This window comes from Otolemur garnettii, unplaced genomic scaffold (assembly GCF_000181295.1).
Source record: "Otolemur garnettii isolate 467f Iridium unplaced genomic scaffold, OtoGar3 scaffold00062, whole genome shotgun sequence".
Classification (NCBI taxonomy): domain Eukaryota; kingdom Metazoa; phylum Chordata; class Mammalia; order Primates; family Galagidae; genus Otolemur; species Otolemur garnettii.
The window spans coordinates 5,000,967-5,023,016 of NW_003852457.1; the positions used below are offsets into that span (position 1 = coordinate 5,000,967).

The 22,050-nt window shown below is 41.8% G+C and overlaps 1 protein-coding gene across 1 annotated transcript in view; it reads right to left on the minus strand.

Moving 5' to 3' along the window:
- The window catches only part of KHDRBS3 (KH RNA binding domain containing, signal transduction associated 3), a 177,641-nt gene that overhangs the window by 34,531 nt on the left and 121,060 nt on the right, over positions 1-22,050 (minus strand). The window contains exon 6 of the mRNA XM_012807047.1: positions 17,966-18,161. Within this exon, the coding sequence (XP_012662501.1) occupies positions 17,966-18,161 (196 nt within the window). The remainder of the gene's footprint in view (positions 1-17,965; positions 18,162-22,050) is intronic.

The following is a 22,050-nucleotide window of genomic DNA, read 5'->3' on the forward strand; positions in this document are numbered from 1 at the left end:
ATGCCATCACACTACTGAGTACACTGTCACATTAATGAATACACCGTCACACTAACGAATATATTGTCACACTAGTGAATACACCGTCACACTACTGAATACACCATCACACTACTGAATATGCCATCACACTAATGAATATGCCATTACACTACTGAATACACCGTCACACTACTGAATACACCGTCACACTACTGAATACCCCATCACACTACTGAATATGCCGTTACACTACTGAATACACTGTCACACTACTGAATACACCGTCACACTAATGAATACACCGTCACACTAATGAATACGCCGTCACACTACTGAATATGCCATCACACTAATGAATATGCTGTTACACTACTGAATACACTGTCACACTACTGAGTACACTGTCACACTAAGGAATACACCGTCACACTACTGAATATGCCATCACACTACTGAGTACACTGTCACACTAACGAATACACCGTCACACTAACGAATATATTGTCACACTACTGAATACACCGTTACACTACTGAATATGCTGTCACACTACTGAATATGCCATCACACTACTGAATATGCCATTACACTACTGAATACACTGTCACACTACTGAATACACCATCATACTAACGAATATACCGTCACACTAATGAATACACATGGACTGAGATTCCAGAAGGAGAAGAGAGAAGGTACTGGGAAGATCACTTGGAAAAACAATTGCCAAAAACTTCTCCAAATTGATGATAAACTTTAATCTTCACATCTAAGGAGCTCAATAATTTCTAGAGACCCACATCTAATACATGTCATTGTCAAACTGTTGAAAGGCTTTGAGAATCTTGAAAGCAGCACGAGAAAAAATTAATCACATACAAGATATACTACAACCAGGTGCTTCCTAACAAAAACCACAGAGGACAGAGGCCAATGGGAAGCCATATTATAAGCACTTAAAAAAATATGTTGTCAACTAAAAATTCTACACCATTCGTCCAGCAAAACTATTCTTCAAAAATGAAGGATAAATTAAGATATCGCAAGGTAAACAAAAAATAAATTAATTCATCAATACATGACATGCTCTATAAGAAAACCAGGGAGTCCCTGAGGGGAAGTGAAAGGTCACTTGAATCCACGTGGGAAAGTGAAGAACATTCTCCCTGTCCTGGAACCTCTCCAGTACAGACCAGATGTTTTTTCAGTTTCAAAACTTAGTACAAAGCAACAGTAATGAAAATAGTATGGTACTGTAATGCCTTCAACATTGTAAAATAACTAATAACCTGGAAAGCACTGTCTTTGTAGGAATAAGACATAATTTATACATGATCGCCTAGATTTTTAAAATTTTTTTCACGAAGAAGGAAATGCATATTTGTCAAAGACCTATATGTTCTGTGCTGTGACGACAATATACGATACAATAGAATATAAAAAGAATAGTTCCTAAAGGGAAGCAGAGGAAGAATAAAATCAAGAATACAGTTACAACACAGTATGCAAACCAGTGTTCTTCCTGGCAGCTGAAAGTAGATTACGATCAGCTAATGGCCTGTGCAAAGTGAAGACAGCTTCCAAACTAAGCCACAAACACCTTTTGAGATGATTTTAGTTATGAGGTAAGTTGACTAAGTAACAGACATTCCTAATATTTTGACAAATTAACAGACTAAAAGAAGCTAGTGTCTCCTAATAGAAGGAACATTCCTCCTATAAATTAAAAGCCAATTTTCACTTAGCACCTACCTTGTTTCTGGCCCTCTGCTAGACACTATTAATGGAAAAGAGTTTCCCCCTCCAGATAGGACAGTGCCATGAGGTGGAAAGGGGGAGAGATGACAGACAACTAAGGGCACAAGTATAATTCAAAGTGTCAAGTGTGTCAGACCAGCCCAATGGGAAAGAGAGAGGGCAGGAGATTTCCCAGTAGTGTCAATGTTAGAACTGACTTTCAATCCAAACCAAGGTAATAGTTGCCAAAGGAAGACATCAAACTAAGATTAGGCTGAAGGAACGGCAGACACAAAGCACTGAAGGAAGGACAGGAGCTTTCCTCACCCAGGGAGGCAACCTGCTTGGTGTGGGTCCTCGGGAAGATGCAGAAAAATGACACCAAGGACCCTAAACCAGGCGAGGAAGGACTCAGGTGAGGAACACGGATTTGAGCTTTGCGTGGCGGGACTCACTGTGTGTTTTAGGAGTATTTCTCTGGTAACAGCGTGTGGGCACGGGACAGAAGGGGTGAATCTGGAGGGCTGGACTGGCAAGTAGCTCACTGTATTGTGCTCACGGTTTGGTAATATGCAAAGAACACGGTTTGAAAAGAGTTCGTTAGCTTGAGAAGAATCCGGCTTCTTCAAATGAAGAATTTTATTTCTGCACTTAAAGATTATAAATGACCAAAAAGTTTAAAAAGTAGCTAAAATATTCAGGACCATACTATTCAACTTTGCACTTATGTCCTTGATTCCTTGTCCAGTTATTCCTGGAGACCTTGTAATATCTGCAATTTATTTGAATTTTTAAATAGCTTAGGTTATTAAGTTATTGATTGGTTTATTTTTATACTTAAGACTGCTTACATTTGCAATTCTCACAAAATGTCTTTCTTGATGATTTCACGGTTGGATTTGGCCATGAAAGTATTCTGTACTTGCACCCATTGTAAGTAAGAGGTATTATTTGTTCCTGGGATGGCATTTGAACAGCACAGGGAAGCAGGAGGCAGAGAGGGACAGAGGAAGGAGGAAAGGCTCCGTGCAACTGAGAATCCATGTGCGACTTTCTAGGAAGGGGTTAGAGGGAGTTACTGTTGATCATCTACTTACTTTTATTATATGGTAAGAGATGAGGTCACTGGCTGAGAATGGGGGAGATTCATCAACAAATAAATGAGTGAGCAAATGATTAAAATGAGGTGCTGTAGAGGTAGTGCAGCTGGGGGGAGCCTCAAACTCTTAGGGCTTTTTCCCCTCTGAGGACTGGGGTTAACTTTCTCCCTTTTTTTCGCCAATCTTCTTATCTATCAGTGTTCTCATTAGTGGTTGCTCATTTCTTAAAAAATCATGTAGTTTTACATTATAAATTTCTCCTATGGATTTTTGAGGCTAGAATAGGAATAATTAAAAAAAATTGTTTGCTACAATTTAACAGGTAATTGAGTGAAGTCACAAAGATCCAGCACAGACAGGGATGGTAGAGGTTTAGTTTACTCACACACCTGGGCTCAGCACTGCTCTTGTAATCCTTGCCAGGCCCTGGGGTGCAGAACTCACTGGACTTCCCTGCTCGCACTGCTCAGATATGCCGAAAGATTATCTGTACATTTTAAATCTTTGTGTAATTTCTCACATTTCCATATTTTCTCCTACAGAAGATTCTCCATTGTGACATGGCCCCGATCCTACGTCAGCCTCAATTTGCAGCATGTCCTCTGCCATAAACGCAGTGAGGACTCCCAGTCACGTGCTGTTTCTAGTAGAACTGTGCTGCCCTTCCTGCCTAGTGAATTTTCAAGAGAAAGAGCAAACGGCAGCCTCCAGGTCCACTGCAACTTCTCAGGCCCACAAAACAGAGACTACGGCAGGTTTGTGGCGCCAACAGCACACCCGCTGCCCACACCTCTGTTCCTGCAACCCATGGGTGTGACTGACTTCGCCTCGTCTGCCATTTCAGACGTGGACTGTGTCTCACTCACTCTTCCACACAGTGCCAAGAACACCCTGAGGATGCAGCGTGTTGCCCACACTCCACAGACAAAGCGCCGAATCCCTCTTTGCTCAGTCCTCTCCCCTCTGCTCTGAGTTCTCCTCAGCTGCTCTATACATCTCCAGATCCTCTAGTTTAGCTATTCCTCGGATAACCCAAACTATGGAAATTTATTTTAAAGCTAATTTTAAGTGACTTCCTGAATTTCCCAAGAAGCTTAATATAGATCCCTTCCATTGTCAAAAGGGGCACCCCCAAGAGGTTTTATTCCCTCCCTTGCCCTTTAAAAACGGGGCCCTGCACCTGTGAGCGAGGCAGCGGTGGGTGCCGAGACCTCGAAGACGGTGGTGAGAAGCCGCCGCTCCCACTTCTGGTCTGGATACAATCAACGTTTCCTGCTGTACCATCCCACCATCATTCCAACTAGCCAACAGGGATATTTGTTATCCCTTGAGTCCCTCTCATACCCAGCCCTTCCTATACTTTCCCAGTGTGAATCATTAGATTCATTCATAACTATTCAATTTATCAGAAGCATTCAGAATTTTTCAACTGGACCAGTACGGAGATCCTAACTGGTCTTCTGGGCTTTCTAATACTCCTTATCTCAACATTCTGCCAGAACTAGCTAACTAAAATGTAAAGCTGAACTTGCCACTTCCCTCCCTGCATAAAAATCCCCCTCTCCACTGGTGACCCTGCCACGCCTCTCCCAGTCTCACCTTAGCAGCTCACTAGGCGGTGCCCACCACTGCGCTTTGCCCAGTGAGCACGGCAGCTGGGGGAGGACCGTGTGGTTCCACGCCGTCACTCCCCTGCATAGGCCGTCCCTCTGACGCCACCCCCTTGATCAGCCAACTGAAGACCCCAGGCTGAATCATTACTCCTTAGTAACTTCTCCTCAGTGTTTTGTGACGATGGATAACTTGTATACGTGTGGCATTTATAATTACGTTTTTGTCCTTTCTCTTTCTTTCCTTTCTTGTCCTTTCCTTTCTCAAGGACCAGGTCTTGTTCTCTTGTATTCTAAACGTCTGGCACGTAGAAGGCATGCAGTAATGTTTGTTGAATGAATGAAGAGGACTAATTAATGAGCAAATTGTAGGAAATGTATAAGCACTTTTTAAAAGATGAATGGAAATTGAGGGAGACATTGCAAAATAAAATGCAATATTAAAATATTTTAAATATGATGAGATTTCACTTGTATTATTTTCTGTCAAACTTTAAATATCATTCCCTGCCTTCAGCAAAAAAATTCCCTTTGGAACTTTTTCTTTCATTTTTTTTTTTTTTAGAGACAGAGTTTCATTTTGTCATCCTCAGTAGAGCGCCGTCGCATCACAGCTCACAGCAACCTCTAGCTCTGGGGCTTAGGCGATTCTCTTGCCTCAGCCTCCCGAGTAGCTGGGAGTATAGGCACCTGCCACAACGCCTGGCTATTATTTTTTCTGTTGCAGTTCAGCTAGGGTGGGGTTTGAACCCCGCCACCCTCCGTATATGGGGCCAGCACCCTACCCACTGAGCCACAGGCACCACTTGCCTTTGGAAATCTTTATTCTATTTCTGAAAGTCAGAACAACATTATTAAAAATGGTGAATGAACATAGACCAGAGATAAGTATATATCAGTATGTTCTTTTCCCTCCTTAAAAAGACCTGTTTATTCATTAGGCTACATGTTTGTGTTTTTAGCTTAGACATGACACTGAACTGAGGGTGGTGAGCTGGACACTGGGGATGCCACGCTGTCATGAGGGTCAACATGCTCTCACACGGGGAAGGGCTCTTCACTTGTCATTCTCAACCTATAAAACTCAAACAGACGTAAGGCCAACCACCAGAAAAGTCTTGCTTTGAAAAGAAGAGATTTTCCAGGATAAAGGAAATGATCTGACCTATTTAATTCTATTTCTGTCACAAGTAAAATCAAGCATAACATTTAAACCATTAAATGGGAAAACCATTTTAAATGAACAGAGAAATTTACAAAGGAGAGATTTTAAAAATACTGTTTTGGTTTCATGTCTTTTAAAAGGAGATCATCATGCCATATATGACACTTCACTTAAATTGGGTGATAGCTTATTTCAAAATGTAGAAAATTTTCATATATAGTAAGTCTTAAAAACTTATTTAAATTGAGTCTTATGATTGAGTTTACAAAGCAAACATCAGTTAAAAATAGCTTTACCCAAGTTCATTTCCACTGTGAGTTTTAAATAGAGAATTGATCAGTCAAGATTCCTGTCATTCCAGCCACAGGTGAATGGTCTATGGGATCAATTTATTTTTAGAATGTCTTTTCTTCTCTTTAGTTCATGTAACAGGTAAAACTACATTTGTCTGGCTCAAAAAGATAGGAAAAGGAAAATAAAATAATAAAAAAGTTAACCTAGAAATCCCACAAATAAGGGAAGGGAAAAGGAACTATAAATGAAAACTAAAGAAGATGAAATTAAGTGAGAAATCCCACAACTACACATGCACAGGAAAAGGGGTCACTGGTTAAGTTTTACTGAGTCTGTATTAACCTGGCATCCTGCGGACTGAGTTTATATAGATAGCTCTTTCCATCTGCCACGTGAGGAAGGCTTTGTGGGATGTCTACTATGAGTCAGACTCTGTTCCGAGCACTAGGGATAAAGCAGTAAACATATAAGAAAGTTCCCCAAATCTTTACCCTCAAGGGGAAGCAGACAAATAAACACAATCACCAAATACATCCCATTCAGCATTCCATTTGAAATGCTCCCCAAAAGCCCCTATCTGCCAAGCTGGCTCCCCCATTTCTTTCACATTTATAATCTTTTAGCTAAAAGACTTCCCTGGTTACCCTATCTAATTTTGGAACTCTTTTTCTGGAATGACCGTGGAAGTTGTCATCACATAAGGTCTGACAATTAAGTTCATGAACTTGTCTTAGAAAAAGTGCTGTGAAGGGTGGACTAGGTGCTGGTATCGGTGTGCAGCTTCCCGAGGGGAGGAAGAAGAATGGCCTCCGTCTGAAAGATGACCGGCCACGTGAAAGACGTCAAGTTCGTTAGTCCCAGTGAGAAGGGGACAGGTCTCTTGGACCACGATAACTCCCATCTAATTCACAGTGTAGAGACTTCTGTGTGATGAAACTGGTAAGCACCAGGCTATCAGAGTTTTATAATGTTAGCATTAACATTCTTTGCTTAGCTCTCGGACTCACTGGGAAACCTTCAGATGGTTCCTGCCGTAACAGCAGTTCTGCTTGACGGAAGATGCACTGTTCTGTTATAAATGAGACTATCTGGTCTACTCAGTAGTACAATCCTCTTAATTCATAAAGTGGTCATATTTTAAAACTACTTAGTCAAACATAAAGTAAGTCATAAAAAGGAACAAATTCTAAGTGCAGAGCTTGTGAATTTCCACAAAGTGGGCACAGCTGGTTACACACCAGGAGTAACTAGGACTAGGAGCAGAAATGGAACACCAACAGTCCCCAGGATCTCCCCTGCCCTCTCCCAGGGAGTGAAATCACCACCGTTTTGACTTCCGACACTACCAATGAGTCCTACCTGCTTTGACCTGATGTACGTGGAATCAGTGCAGCTACCACTGTGTGCCAGGTCTCTCGCTCAGTGTTAGGTCTGTGAGATTCACTCATGTTGTCGTGTATAGCAACAAATGGTCCTTTTCATGGTTTTAAAATGTGGCTCTATATAATTATACTACAACTGCTTTTATCCATTCTACTGTTAGTAGATATTTTGCTTTTTAGGCCAATGCAGTGACTCACACCTGTAATCCTAGCACTCTGGGAAGCCTAGGAAGGAGGGAGGCCTGAATCCAAAAGTCTGAGGTTGCAATGAGCTATGATGACACCATGGCACTCTAGCTTGAGTAATAGAGAGAGATCTTATCTTGAGAAAAGTAAAAACAAGAGAGAACTTTGTTTCTTTTTAGTTTTTGCCCACAAGAGGGTTATACAAGTCTTCTTTGCGTCTGCATATGTCTGCATGGTGAGGAGTCCCCCAGGAGCAGGACTGCTAGGGCCTGTGAGCTGGGCTCCCAGAGCCAACTGTGCCAAACATTGTCCCAAAGTGGCTGTAGCAATTTATAGCCCACAGCTGTGTGGGAGAGTTCCTATTGTGCTCAGCCTAGCCAACACCTCAAACTATCCTTTGATTTTAGTCATCCTAGCATGCATGAATTATAGTGGATGTTGCACTTTTCACATATTAATACAGAAGATGCACTTCATGAAATGTGGGGCTACATTGGGAAACTGAAGTCGCTTTCCAAGCCAACACCAAAACCAACACGTGTATATCGCCTTTTGTGTGTCAGGCACCATTCTAAGTATTTTTCATATGGCAATTTGTCTCATCGTCAGTAAGAACTTCAAGTGATGATAACTAACATTCCCACTGGCAGATGAGGAACAGAAGCAGCCAGCAGTGGAGCGTCTCCAGCCCCTAAGGTCAGAGCAATTAAGGGCGGAGCAGGGTCTGAAAGGCAGTTTGGCTTCCTGTTTTGCATTTAGCCACTGTGAGATATTTCCTGTTCCTATAAAACTGGAGGCGCTACAGTGAGCTCCGGGAAGTGCATCCTCATCCCCCAGCATGAGGATGCGCCTACATGGCCAGCCGGCCTCCCGCTTGCTTCACCAGCTGACAAGGCGCTTCCACTTCGAAATGCCTCGTAATAGTATTTTAAACTCCTATAAAGGCTCTTCAAGATTGCACACCCTGTTATGTACCTCACACTCTATTTTACCCATAAACAACTGGAGAGAATAAAAACAAATATATCAATCAATGATAATATACCATCATCAACAGTAATATCCCACCGAGACTTTCCGTGTGCCTAGGGCTTTGACTACCATGGGGATTCTCCAGGGAAAGGCCTCCCCGCTCTGCCTGAGTGCTGCTAGTGCCTTTCCCTCTTTGCTTTAGATGTTTCTGTAGAAAGTCTCTCCACACTGCATCAAGCAGGTAGTCTTCCCTCTTTGTTCCTCTCTAAATATTCTCTGCACTTAAGTCAATGATAGGTGTTCATATCCTGAATGCTGTCTTTTGTCTCTGTATCGAGAAATCCAACACTGAGTACAAACTACCCACTGTGCCCTTTGAGTCAAAGGCACAGCCCTCACCAGCAATAACTTAAAGTGTCATGGGAAACAAGAAAACAAATGAGGGGGTGATTACACTAAGATGCGTGCCCTGCACAAGATGCACATACGGGAACAAACACAACGGAGACTCAGCCCCCCAAACACAGGGGATTACTCACAGACACAAAGTCAGGGTGATAACTCCTAGGAGCACAGGCACACCACCATAAAATACTCCCCTTTGCAGGAAGAGTATTTTGAGCTGAAGACAACTGTGAATAGCAGAAACAAGAAAAGTTCTCTGCTCCCTATTTGCCTAAAAGGAAGATATTTATCTACATTGACAAAGACATCCCTCCCTGCCCTCACATGAGGGCAAAGGCTAATCTCTGAGAATTTCAGGCCCTAGTTAGTCAGAGAAAACACCAGGTAACGAAGTAGCACTGACTCGTCCGTCCACTGTTACCCCTAGTGACTCAGAAGCCCTTCCCTTTGTCTAGGCACTTGGCTAAGATGTCCTGTCTTTGTTGAAGATGCTGCAGAAGCCAGAGCTCTAAGCCACCTCCTGAGCTTACTCATTCCCTGGGTATCGCTCAGTATCTAGGAATTACGTTAACAAGCTTGTTTGTTTTTCTTTCCAGTAAGAACTCACAGGGACAGAGCAAAAATTATTCTTCCTCCCCTGCACTGTGTTCCTTCCTAGATCCTAATCTACTTGCAGGGAGAGAGGGAGTTCTATGAATGCTGGTTAAATGCCCAAGGAAAATGATAAACCCAAGATGGCAGATTCCTGTAGGGAGTCAAGATGACAAAGGGCTAATCTAGTGATTCCCAAACCGTTCCCTGCCTCAGCCCTATTTCAACCGAGGGACAAGATACACCTGTCACATCAGCTCAAATATAACCACATCACCCTACTTGGCCTAGTTACGAAGGCAAAATGTGCTTTCCCTGACTCATGACACCATCATTCCAGAGCCGCCTTCTTCTTGATAGGATACATTTTTATTGTTGTTTTTGTTTAAGGTAAGAAGAAAAAAGAAAAACACCCTCTGTCCACATATATTTAAAATCTGGACTTACTTCCTAAAGTTTTATATTTCTAAAATAAGTCACCCTTTCAAGCAGTTTAGGAGAAAGACTGACTTGTGAGGCTCCTGACAGACCTTTCCAGTAAATTGCACTCCACTCTTACCTTTGCTTCTGGTAAAATGAATATAAAAAATTATGGAACCTTCATCCTTTTGTCTGAAATAAAAAGGTGTCCCTAGGCTCTTCAACTCACATTTAAAATGCATTTTCATAAATAACCTTTTCACAATCTGTATTCTGTTTTAATTAAATTTCTCACTATGGAAAACAAGATAATTGAAGCAGTTTAGAGATTAGTTAACTGTCAAAAATTATGCCAGCAGTCACTGTCCTGGGAAAACCTGCCGTCAGTACAACCCCCATCCTTACAAAAATCCCCGAACCAGTCATATGTTTAAAGATCCAGGTGAGCTCCAGCTTCTCAGCAGAATGAGAAAGATTAGGCCTTCGCTGAGTCCTTAAACTAACCCCACATTTAAATAATAACAAGTATATTTTCAAAATATATGGCTTGCTCTAAAGGCCTTTACTGATGCTCCCAATCATCACAATTTGGAGAGTTTATTCTTATTACAAAGGAAGAAGTGGTAGTCCCTGTACTCCCGTTTCAGATGAAGAAACCATTCATGGTAGTAGCGATGCTTTTCTTCAGACAACTTCCATCATTCACAGACAGCCCTCCCGAGTCAGGAGGCCAGAGGACAGGCAGAGGACGCACACTTGCTCTCAGAACACAAGGTTTATCTCTGCTGAGACTCAAAGCTCCCTCTGACTCTGGAATCCTGGATCGCATTAACCAGTGGCAGATGCCCACTGGTTAATGTGAGGAGATGGAGGAGATGTGCCCTACAACCATCGCAGGAGGACGGCTAAAACCAAGTCCTCCTTTCCCACTTGTTCTAAATTCTATACAGCAACCTTTATGCCTGAAGAGATGAAATAAGTTTTCCCACTGATGTGTCAGTTTCTCCAATTAGGGGGTGGGAACCTGTGGCTTTGGGGTCACATATGGCTTTCTGGATCCTTGACTGAATCTAAATTTACAGAACAAACCCTGTTAATAAACAGCAGCAAGACTCTGAGAATCCAGAGACCTATGCCATGGTTTGTTCTACAGAGACAAAATATGCACGGAGAGGACCTAGGACATGACTTGCCAGAAAGCACGGCCACGGCCACAGCCACGGCCCCGGGGATTCTCCTGCTAACTAGAAGTGTGATTGGGGAAATTACTGTCCTCTCAAGCCGTCTCAGCGTCAGCTATCTAGAGGCAGCGCCATTTCCCTTCCCAGGGTTGACGTGAGCATTGAGGGAGAGAACCCTGCACATTAACACTTGGTAACAGTGAATAGCCAACAAATGGCAGCTGCCTTTTCTTCCATTAACTTAAAAAAGTTGAAGAGTGTACTGCTTTTCTGTGGTCACTGAATCAGAAAAACTAAATTATGAAAGCAGGTAACTGTCCTACAGTTTCGTGACAGTTTCCCAGTGGCAGTTGTATCGTCCTTCCAAACTTAGACTAAAAAGACTAAAAGCAATCATTTTTTTACTGGCATTAAGATTATAGTTGATTATTTTACAAAGAAGCATCAAGGAAGCTCAGGAACTTCTCTGGTCAGTAAGATACATGGGGTCGGGCATCAGTTTCGAATAAGGTCCAGGACCAGTTACGCCTGACACATGATGGCGGCTGTGTCTTTGGCTCCTTCTTCAATTATTTATTTGCTCATTTCTTCCAGCCGACAACATTATATAATGTAGAATGCCAGGAACACAAGCTGTGCACTAGGGATTAGACAACCTGAGATCCACTCTCAGTCCACCCACCTTCCACCTGTGTAAGTCACTGAACTGCACTGGCTACATCATTGGAGGCCGGTGGCATCCCTGACGGCCACTTTCAGCTGAGAACACCGCCTGGCCATGCTGCTGAGGAGACCCATGCGGCCACGTCAGTCAAAGTGCAGCATAGCAGGGGTCTCTGCTGCCCCTCACAATCTCTGTGCTGCAAACGTATGGATGCCCTAAGGCTACCTCCTAGAAATTCTGACCAGAGGGTCTGGAGAGAAAAGTGCACAGGGTCTGTGGTCAGATGTACTTGGCTTTGCTACTCTGGAGCCCCATGGCAGCCTCGAGGGCCTCGAGCCTCTCATTTAAAAACTTGCAACCGACTGTTTATTGTAACTCAATTTACAATTGCCAAAATATGGAAACAGCCTAAATGCCCACCAACCCAGGAATAGATGAATCTTGGGTCTACCCCTGTGATCTGGAAACAAAGGCCCAGCCATCCCCAGGGAAGTCACCTAGTTCTCACATCCAAAGAAGGTGCAGCAAAGTGACAGCAAGATCAGGACCAGGTCAGCTGTGCCTGTGGACGGGGGAGGTGCTGTGCATCACGACCACGCTCCTCCCGGTCAGTCACCACGGAGCACATGGCACTGCCTCGTGCTCTCCACTGGCTGAGAGGTGCAATGCGGCTCTGGGCTACTGGTGACTGGGAGCCCCATCACCACAACGTGCCACCCATGAGCACATCTCAAGCAGGTTTTTCTGGGAAACATCAAATCACCAAGGTGAGGCCCCAAGGTGTCTACTTGGTAACAGACTGCGGCCTTAAGTCCAAGGTACCATTTTTCTTGTACCTTGTATCTTCTTCCGTAAATGGCTTTTGAGCAGAACTTGTAGAGGACTGGAAATTCTTAAATAGTGAAAATGCTACTTTCATTTTTGCCAATAACTGTGTGAATGAATAGACCCTCTGTTGGTCACAGTGACCACAGAAAGACCCTAAAGCTGAATTGTTGACTCTGAGAAGGGAGGTCAGACGGCCTCTTCACGGCCCCTGCCCTTTCTGGACACGTCCTTTGTGACTCAGTGACATGCCTAAGGCTAACAGTGCAAAGCTTTATTCAATGCACTCAGCAGATCCCTTGACAGAGTTCTAGTAGCTTGTGTATGATTAATAAACATCCTTATTAGGTTACAACATTCCAAACCTTTATATAATACTTCCTTTCTTTAACCAATTACAAATAAAAAAATCTTTGAACCCGACCTATAAACTATGACCCACCTTTTTTGGCCAAACGAATGTGTGCCCTCCACATACTGACCGAGGGTCTTATGTGTAATCTCCATCTCCATGAACGTAAAACTAAACTGTAAGGCAGCTACCAGGGCCACATTTTCATAGGACCTCTTGAGGCCATGTGCTCTGGGCCAGTCACACACATTTATACATTTTGCACACAAGTTTCATTTTTTTTTCCCATTAACAAATATAATAGTAGTGGGCTGAGAGATGGTTGTGTTCATTTTTTCTTTTTTCCAATCCCATGCCATGTCATATCATTCTTCCCAAAAGTTCTCCATTTCCATTTACCAACTTGGGGTAGGCTAAAAACACAGAATTGGTGACTTGCAAGGGACACAGACGCTATCTGATGCAGTGCCCTGACATTCCCGATGAGGCAAACATGCAGCATCTGCTATACTTTCCAGTGGCTTTTAAAGACGGAACACAGGCCTGGAATGTTGAGTCCTGCACCTGCCCCTTCTTTACTTTTGGCAAGACACTGAACTTCCCAGATTGAAACTCTCATTTGTACGACACGGAGCACACTGCGTCACTGCATGGTTGTAGGAATAACGTGACATATACGGAAGTGCTCCGTGCAGAATAGTTTCTCATGAAATATTATGTCCCTCTTGCCAGTTCCTTTTTACACTCTGATGAGATTTATGGTACGTTACTCTGTTTCCTTTAGGAGCGGTAAAAAATTAGTCTTACTGCTTTATAACCTGTGACTTCTCTGTGAATACCAGAAGACAACCTGGAGAAGTTCTTTATTCAAATGCCAGAGACCACATTTCCTCCCAGCATATGGTTTTAATAATAACTTGAAAAACAAATCAATGAACATTCCTTCATTAGAACAACTTTTCAAGTTTCTGCTTACTTGGTCCAGCAAATATTACTAAGTACTTACCACGTGCCAAAAACTATGTTAGTAGCTAAAAATTTAACTAATTAAGATATAAAAGTATTTTTCCTTAAAAGTTAAGAATCATCTGAAAAACAGACACATACTAACCAACAATTGTACACATAGCTTTTTGCTAATGATTATGTCACATGCAAATTACAACATGAATAAAACTGAGAAAATCACATAATATGCATCTGGGCTGGGTTCTTCACAGGCAGCAATTTTGAAAAACTCAGTCTTGAGAATATTCATTCATCCATTGAGCAAATATTTATAGAATACCTACTATGTGCTAGACATTATAATAGTTGCTGAGAATAAAAAGATGAAATGAGGGAGGGGTCCCCAGAAATACGGAGTTTAGACTAATTTATGATAATTCCAATTCAGTGTAATAATTATTTTAGTATTAAATGTATTCTAAGAAGGCCAACTTCTCCCCTTGATACATGAATAAATAAATAACCATTACTTTGTGTTTCAGGATCCTTTGCTTTTTATTTTATTTCAGGTTAATTTGAGGATACAAAACAATAGGTTACAATATTTGCATTTGTTAGAGACAGTCCCTCCTATAATTGTGTTCCACCCCTAAGAGATGTGACATACACCCTAAAATTGTACTCATTAAGTGGGATCCCCCTTCAATCCCCGCCACCTTGAATGGATTTGAATTTTTCTCTTATACAGGCATGTATTACATCGTCTACGGACTTCATGTTAGGACTGAATACATTGGATTCTTGCTTCTCCATTCTCTTTTTTTTGAGACAAAGCCCCACTATGAGGCCCTAAGTAGAGTGCCGTGAGGTCCAGCTCACAGCAACCTCAAACTCTTGGGCTCAACTCTTGCCTCAGCCTCCCAAGTAGCTGGGACTACAGGTGCCTGACACAACACCTGGTTATTTTTTGGCTGTAGTTGTCATTGTTGTTTGGCAGGCCTGGGCTGGATTCAAACCCGCCAGCTCTGGTGTATGTGGCTGGTGCCCTAGTCACTGAGCCACAGTGCCAAGCCTTGCTTCTCTATTCTTATGATACTTCACTAAGAAAAATGTGTGTTGGACATCTTATACTACACTCATCCTATCTAAAATCCTATAAAGAAAAAAATAGATAAAATAAAAACTTCAAGAACAGAGTGTCCCTTCCTCCCCCTTCCCATGCAGCAAGCTAAGTGTGGTGTGTGAGTGGTCTTCAGGATTTCAAGGTAAGACCAATGACCATGGCCGGAGGGATGCTTGACACTGCAAAGCTGCATCGGGGAGGCTAGAACTGGAAAATCCAATTCAGATTGGGTCAGGGAGGGAAGATGGGCCAGAAGAGAACACCTGAGAGAGGGAGAGCCCTGCTGGAGAGCTGCTGTTGGCTCTGGCTACTCCTCACACTGACACCAGCAACAGCTCGTTATCCGTGTGCATAGAGAGTCAGTTCCTGACACTCCTCACAGTCTTGTTATTTTGGGGGGGAGGGGCCGGAGACAGAGTCTCACTTTGTCGCCCTTGGAGCGTGCCATGGTATCACAGCTCATAGCAACCTCAAACTCTTGGGCTCAAGTGATTCTCTTGCCTCAGCCTCCCAAGTAGCTGGGACTACAGGCATCCACCACAACACCTGGCTCAGGCTGGTCTTGAACCCATGAGCTCAGGAGATCCACCAGTCTCAGTCACTCAAGTACTAGGATTACAGAAGTGAGCCACTGGGCCTAGCCTCATACTCCTGCTATTAATGTAACTGAGGTCTTAAAAAAGAATGTGATGCTAAGTGAAGAAAATATTTTTTTGCGGGGGGGGTTATTTATCTTAAAAGGCATTCCCAGGAAAAATAGACAATTAAGTGGCAAGTATATATAACCCAACCTGGGGAAGGAGGTACCCAGGAGGGTGTTTCTTTCTCTCTAGTGTCCCATTATATCACCCAGAACATATCTGGAAAGCACACAGCCATTTTAGCATGTAAAAGTTATTGCTGTACGGAGAGGGTGAAATTGCAAATGCTGCCTTCTAGCCAAACTGAAATGATGATGCCACACGAGGCTGGCAGCTTTGTGAAGGTGCATCACAGTGTGACCCGAGTGCCAGCCCTGTGCTGAAACCGCAGCTGCCACCTGTCACTGCTGGGAAGCACGCTGGCGGGGAGTGTGGGACGCAGCAGGGTGGCTGCCTCCCTGGGGGCCCACCAACGTTTGTCTGCTCCTGAAAGGACATGCATGGGTATTCTCCCACAGGGCCAGCCTCCTTGGTAGTAGACGGTAGGGGGTGGGAAGAGGAGTAAATTAACTCAACAGAACACTTGGCAATTCAATTGTTATAATGCCTTGCCCACTAAGATCAGAGCTACAAGTACCAGAACCAAATGTCCTCAATTTCTCTTGTTTTTGCTTTTCTTGCTCTAAACATTCAAGTAAGTTTTATTTTTATTCATCAATTCCTTTCTAGACTCATTAGTGTATATACACTGAGATAGAATATGGTTCACATGGTAAAAAGTCAATCAAACTTTATTAAAAGTGAAAATGAATGTGTATGAAGAAAGCAATGGCTCTTTCTGAAATATGTGGATTTTGAAGCCAAAAAAGAGATACTTGGCCTGACTAACACTAACGTTTATGGTAAAACTGGCCTAGGATCCAGGTTTCCTACCCCCCGCCTGGTAATTTCCACTACTGTATCTAGCCACATCTACACTAAATCCAAACCCTACACAAGTCAAGGTAAGCTGGAGTGGAGACGACACTGGGCCTATCTAAAAGGAGTTTAACACTGCCTCACCTTCACAGTCCTGCTGCTTTTAGGAGACACAGCATTTGTGGAAGAGCTCAGGAAATGATTATTTTAAGTTTGATAAGAATGTTAGAGAATAGGAAACAAGTTGAACTGTGAAGAATAAACAGACAAGAGACAGAGGCCACATCCTTCCTCAACTGAAGAGCAAGATGATGAAAGTGTTTACCATAGGATCTGCTTAATAAGGTATGTAATCTCTGCCAAGTATAAAGAGAGCACAGCTCTCCATCCCTGCCAGGCCAGAGTTCCCAGTCTAGGGGAGAGAAATGTAACAACTGCAGTAACCTCAGTAGGTGAGCGATTAGCTCCTCTGCATTTCTTTAGCAATAGTTGACCTTGGTCTAGAAGAACAAATAGGAGACAGTCAAGTGAAACCTGAGGAGATCATTTTAGGCTGGCAAGGAGCACAACAAAGCCTGTGAGCATATGAAAACAGCAGGTTCAGAGAATACAAAGAGTTTAGTAGCCGAAGACAAAGATCTTGACCTTTCCAGTGGCTGTAGATGCAGCAGAAGTTCATCTGGTGCAGGGAATTACTGCAGCCTTTAGAAACTGTGCAAAGAGGTACTAAGCACCTAGCAAGAGATCACTGTTCAGGCAAAACCTAAAAATCTGTGGGTTCCTACATTATAACCCTGCCTGCTTCCCTTTCATTGACAGTAGCTAATAGACTCTCACTGTAACATTTTCAATTACTACTATGAATCATCATCCACTCTTATTTTCTTCATTTGTGGTAAACTAAGACATTATAGGAAGAATTCCAGAGGGTTTCTATTCTTAAAGAATTCCTTTCTCCTCACTTTTCATAGTTCCTTCTCTTAAGCAAGTCTAGGAACTGTATCAAAGGGCAACTGAAAAACTGACTTGTACCAGTTGAAAAAGGAAGAATTTTTGTTTTCTTCACTACAAAGAATTTCCATGGAGAGCCTATATTTAACAGCATAGTTTAAAAGGAAACACTTAAGGGTGAAACCCTCTTGGTATGTGGAGGCCTTTATGTTTTAAATGACTGAATATTTGGAAGAGTGGAATACGGAGGAATGTTGGGTTAAAATCCTGTAGGAGCTTGATAACAAGTCTCCTGGACCCCAGTCTTGTCCTTCCCCATCACTCAATTTTTTCTTTTTTACTTTAGATTTAATTTATTTGATAAAACAGGTCATGTTATTTTTGTACCTCTAGTATTAAGTGCTTAGCATTTATTAAATGGTTGCTGAATTAAGGTAGAGTTATTCAAGCACCAAAACAAGGTGAGGAAGGGGACATGGTCACAACACCCACTGCCACTGTTTGACACCTTCACTTACATAGTCTCCATAGGTCTCTTGCGTTGGGGGTGGCGGTGGGGGTCTGTACCCAGTTGGGGGAGCTCCTCTTGCTCTGGGGGTGAGAAGTCCTCTTCCCCGACTCACTGGACCTCTGGTGGATAGAACTCCCCTGGGAGCTGGTGTCCCCCGAGGGACACCAACTCCAACTGGCCGGGCTGTGACTCCTCCCCTTCCCCTGCAAGGAAGAGAATCAAATTAGCAGTATTTATAATATTCTCTAACACTCCATTCGTCATATACATTTTTATGCCTCAGAGAAATCAAAGAGCTATATTTCTGTAAAAAGGAATGAGGAAATGATAAACAAAGAAAGAACCCAAGGGAGTTAAATCATTCAGGTAGTGAGTCCAGCAACAATACGGTAATATCAAAGAAGTTCATGCTTAAGGTCTGGCGAGGAGGCACCGTAGGAAGCTATGACATCTGCAGAGGCTGCATGAACGCCCAGGTCACAGCCAAACTTCACTTCCACACCATGACGCAGGCCTTACCTCGCTTATCTGTGAACAAGGAAACTGAGCCTTCAAGAGAGTTGAGAACTTAAGGCAAAGCTGGGGACCAAAACATATGCCCTAGTTCCACCAAAGAGGGAATAAAATGTACTTTCCCAAATAACACACCAATTGCATGGCAATATAAAATAGCATCTTTAAACTAAATAAATCTAAGTATTTTCTGAGCAGAATTCAACATATTCAGGTACTTCCAATGTAAAGCACAAGACTCACGTCAGAGAGGAAGGAAGGAGGTGGCTCTCCCAGGAATGGCTCAGCGTAAGCAAAAGCCTGGGAAATGCGCAAGTTCTCTTTGAAGAAATAAGGACAGAAAAGTGTGTCCACACCAGAGAATAAAGACATAGCCGGAACCACCTCACCTACACGATGGCCATCAAGCAAGAGCTGCACCTGATAGTGCTGATTGTCCACAATCAGTGTGTTTGGGATGGCAAACTCATTTCACAAAAATAATGAGAAATTAATGAAATTGAAAGCTGGTCCTTGAAAAGATTAATAAAATTGATCTCTGGACAGGCTAATCAAGGGAAGAAATCCACTGACACCAGAAATGAAGAGTTTCATCACTACTCACCTCAGGACATGTCTAATGAAATGAAGGAATACTCTGACAAACTTCAGGCCCCAAATTTTGTTAATATTGATGAATGGGACTAATTTATGGTAATATACAAATGACCAAAACTCACACAAGGAGAATTAAACAATCTGAACAGGCTTACTTCTATTGAAGACATTTAATCAATAATTAATAACCTTCAGAAAAGAAAACACTACATCCATATGGTTTCACTAAATTCTATTAAATATTAAAGGAAGAAATAATGCAAATTTCTCTAGTAAAATCAGAGGGAATATTTTCTAACTAACTCTATAAGGCTGGTCATTAAAAATGCCTCCTGGTCTTGAACCCTGGCAGGAACCTGTCATAGAAAATATCTCCCAGAATTCTTTTCTAAGTCTCCCTCTGAGGATTACAACTGGTTGGGGGTAGATGGAAAAGGGGGGACAGTTGCTGGCCTTGGGACCAACACAGCTGCTCTCTAACCTCCTGAGGATGAGACAAGTTGTCCTAAAAATCATTGTGGAAAAAGAGATTCATTATATGATGAAAAAGTGGAAATAAGTATCATTCATGAACACAGATACAAAAATCCTCAAAAATATTACAAACTGAATTCAATAATATATTAAAATAATTACACACCAAGACCAAATAGGATTTATTCCAGGTTTATAAGGTAGGTTCAATGTTAGAAAATCAATGCAATCTACCATGTCAAAAAGGCTAAAGTAGAAAAATCTTATAATTGATTATATAAATAGAAAAGAAAAAGCATCTAGCAAAATGTAACACCAAATCATGACAACAGCTTTCAGGAAACTAGGAATAAAGGAAAAATGGCTCAAGTTGAAGAAGAACACCTGAAACAAACATACGTCATATTCAATGTTGAGAAATAGAGTACTTTGTCCTTAGGACTGGAACCGAGGCAAGAATGTCTGCTCCCACTGCTAATATTCAATTCAACGATGCACTAGAGAGTCTACCTACTTGAATAAGACAAGAAAAGTAAATAAAAATTATATAGAATTTGAAGCAAGAAACAAATCTAAAAGAATATCCCCAAAAAATTACTTCCAGAGATAATAAGCTAGTAAAAGATCTAAGAATATAAGCCTACTAACTTAAATTCAACTGGAATTTGAAAATTAAAACACAAAATAATTTACAGGAACCACAAAAAAAATTAAATCTTTTGTTATAAAGCTAACAAAACAGGTACAGAATCTCTGTGTACTACAAACTCCAATGAAAAGAATCAAAGCAAGAGAACATTCCATATTCATGGGTATAAGACTCCATCTTGTTAAGATGCCAATGCTATACAGTTTGATCTATAGACTCAATGCAATCAAAATCTCATCACCCTACATTGTAGATACTGACATTCTAAAGCAGCGCTTCTCAACCTGGGGGTCGTGACCACAAGAACTGTGTTAAATGGCTGCAGCATTAGGAAGGTTGAGAACCACTGTTCTAAAGTATACAGGGAAAAGAAAAAGATCCAGTGAATACAGGTAACATTGAAGAAGAAAAGCAATATTAGAGGAGTTACAGTATCTGATTTCCTACCTATTATAAACTATAGTGATCCAGTCTGGTATTGGAGAAAGAATACATACAGATCAATGAACAAAACAGAGAGCCCAGAAATAGACCCTCAGCAATACAGTCAATGGATTCCTACAAAGGAACAAGATAATTCAATAAAGAAAAACTGGCTGGGTCTTTTTCTTTCAAACAAACAGTGCAGGACTAGATATCCATATGCCAAAACAATCAAACACACAACCAGCCACAGATACAGACCTTAATAACGTTCACAAAAATTAAGTCAAAATGGATTTTAGAATCAAATATAAAATATAAAACTTAAGAATAAAATCCATATGATGTTAATTTGGTGATGAGGTTTTAGATACAATATCAAAAACATAGTCCACGAAGGAAAAATTGATAACCTGGACTTTATTTGTAAAACATGTGCCTGATAAAGGATCTATAACTAAAAATAAAAAACTTTAAAAAATCAACAAAAATGAAATAACCTAACTAAAAAATGGGCAAATACGCTAACAGACAGATCACCAAAGAAGATATATAGATGGCAAATAATCAAGAAAGATGTTCAACATTTGTCATTAAGAAATTGCAAATTAAAGCAGAAATAAGATACCACTTCCATATCTATTAAAAATGATTAAAATAAGAGGTCAGGGTAGGTAGACTGCGTGAGTTTAGAAGTTCAAGAGCAGCCTGAGCAAGAGCAAGACGTCATCTCTTAAAAAAGAAAATAGGGGCAGTGCCTGTGGCTCAAAGGAGTAGGGCGTTGGCCCCATATGCCGGAGGTGGCGGGTTCAAACCCAGCCCCGGCCAAAAACTGCAAAAAAACAAAAAAACAAAAAAAAAAAAAAAGAAGAAAATAGCCAGGCATTGTGGTGGGCACCTGTAGTTGAGAGGTGGAGGCAAGAGGATCGCTTGAGCCAAGGAGACTGAGGTTGTAGTAAGCTATTACATATTACATCGTAGCACTCTACCCAGGGCAAGAGAAAGAGACTCTGTCTCCAAAAAAAGAGAATATATCAATTGTTGGTGAGGATCTAGAACAAAAGGAATGCTCATCCATTCCCTGTAGGTATGCAAAATAAATAAGTAGATATACGAGGAAAGTAAGATTTTTCTTGTTGGAATGAATGTTATAGATAAGCAAGGGTAAGAGGCTTTAATGATAAATGTGAGAATTGATTAGAATCAGAGACTTTAGTATGAACTCATTTCAGTTTACTATAGATACAGAGGATTAAATGAAGAAAGCCCCACAGAGAAGCATACAGACACAGGTTAGTACACACACAGGCATGTCCATACGCTGTCAGCTCAGAGAGCCTAGGAGCAAGGAAGGGTGTTCTGGCAATAACAAGCTGAACTAGCACCCTGATCTGGGTCTCTGGCAGTAACAAGCTGAACTAGCACCCCGATCTGGG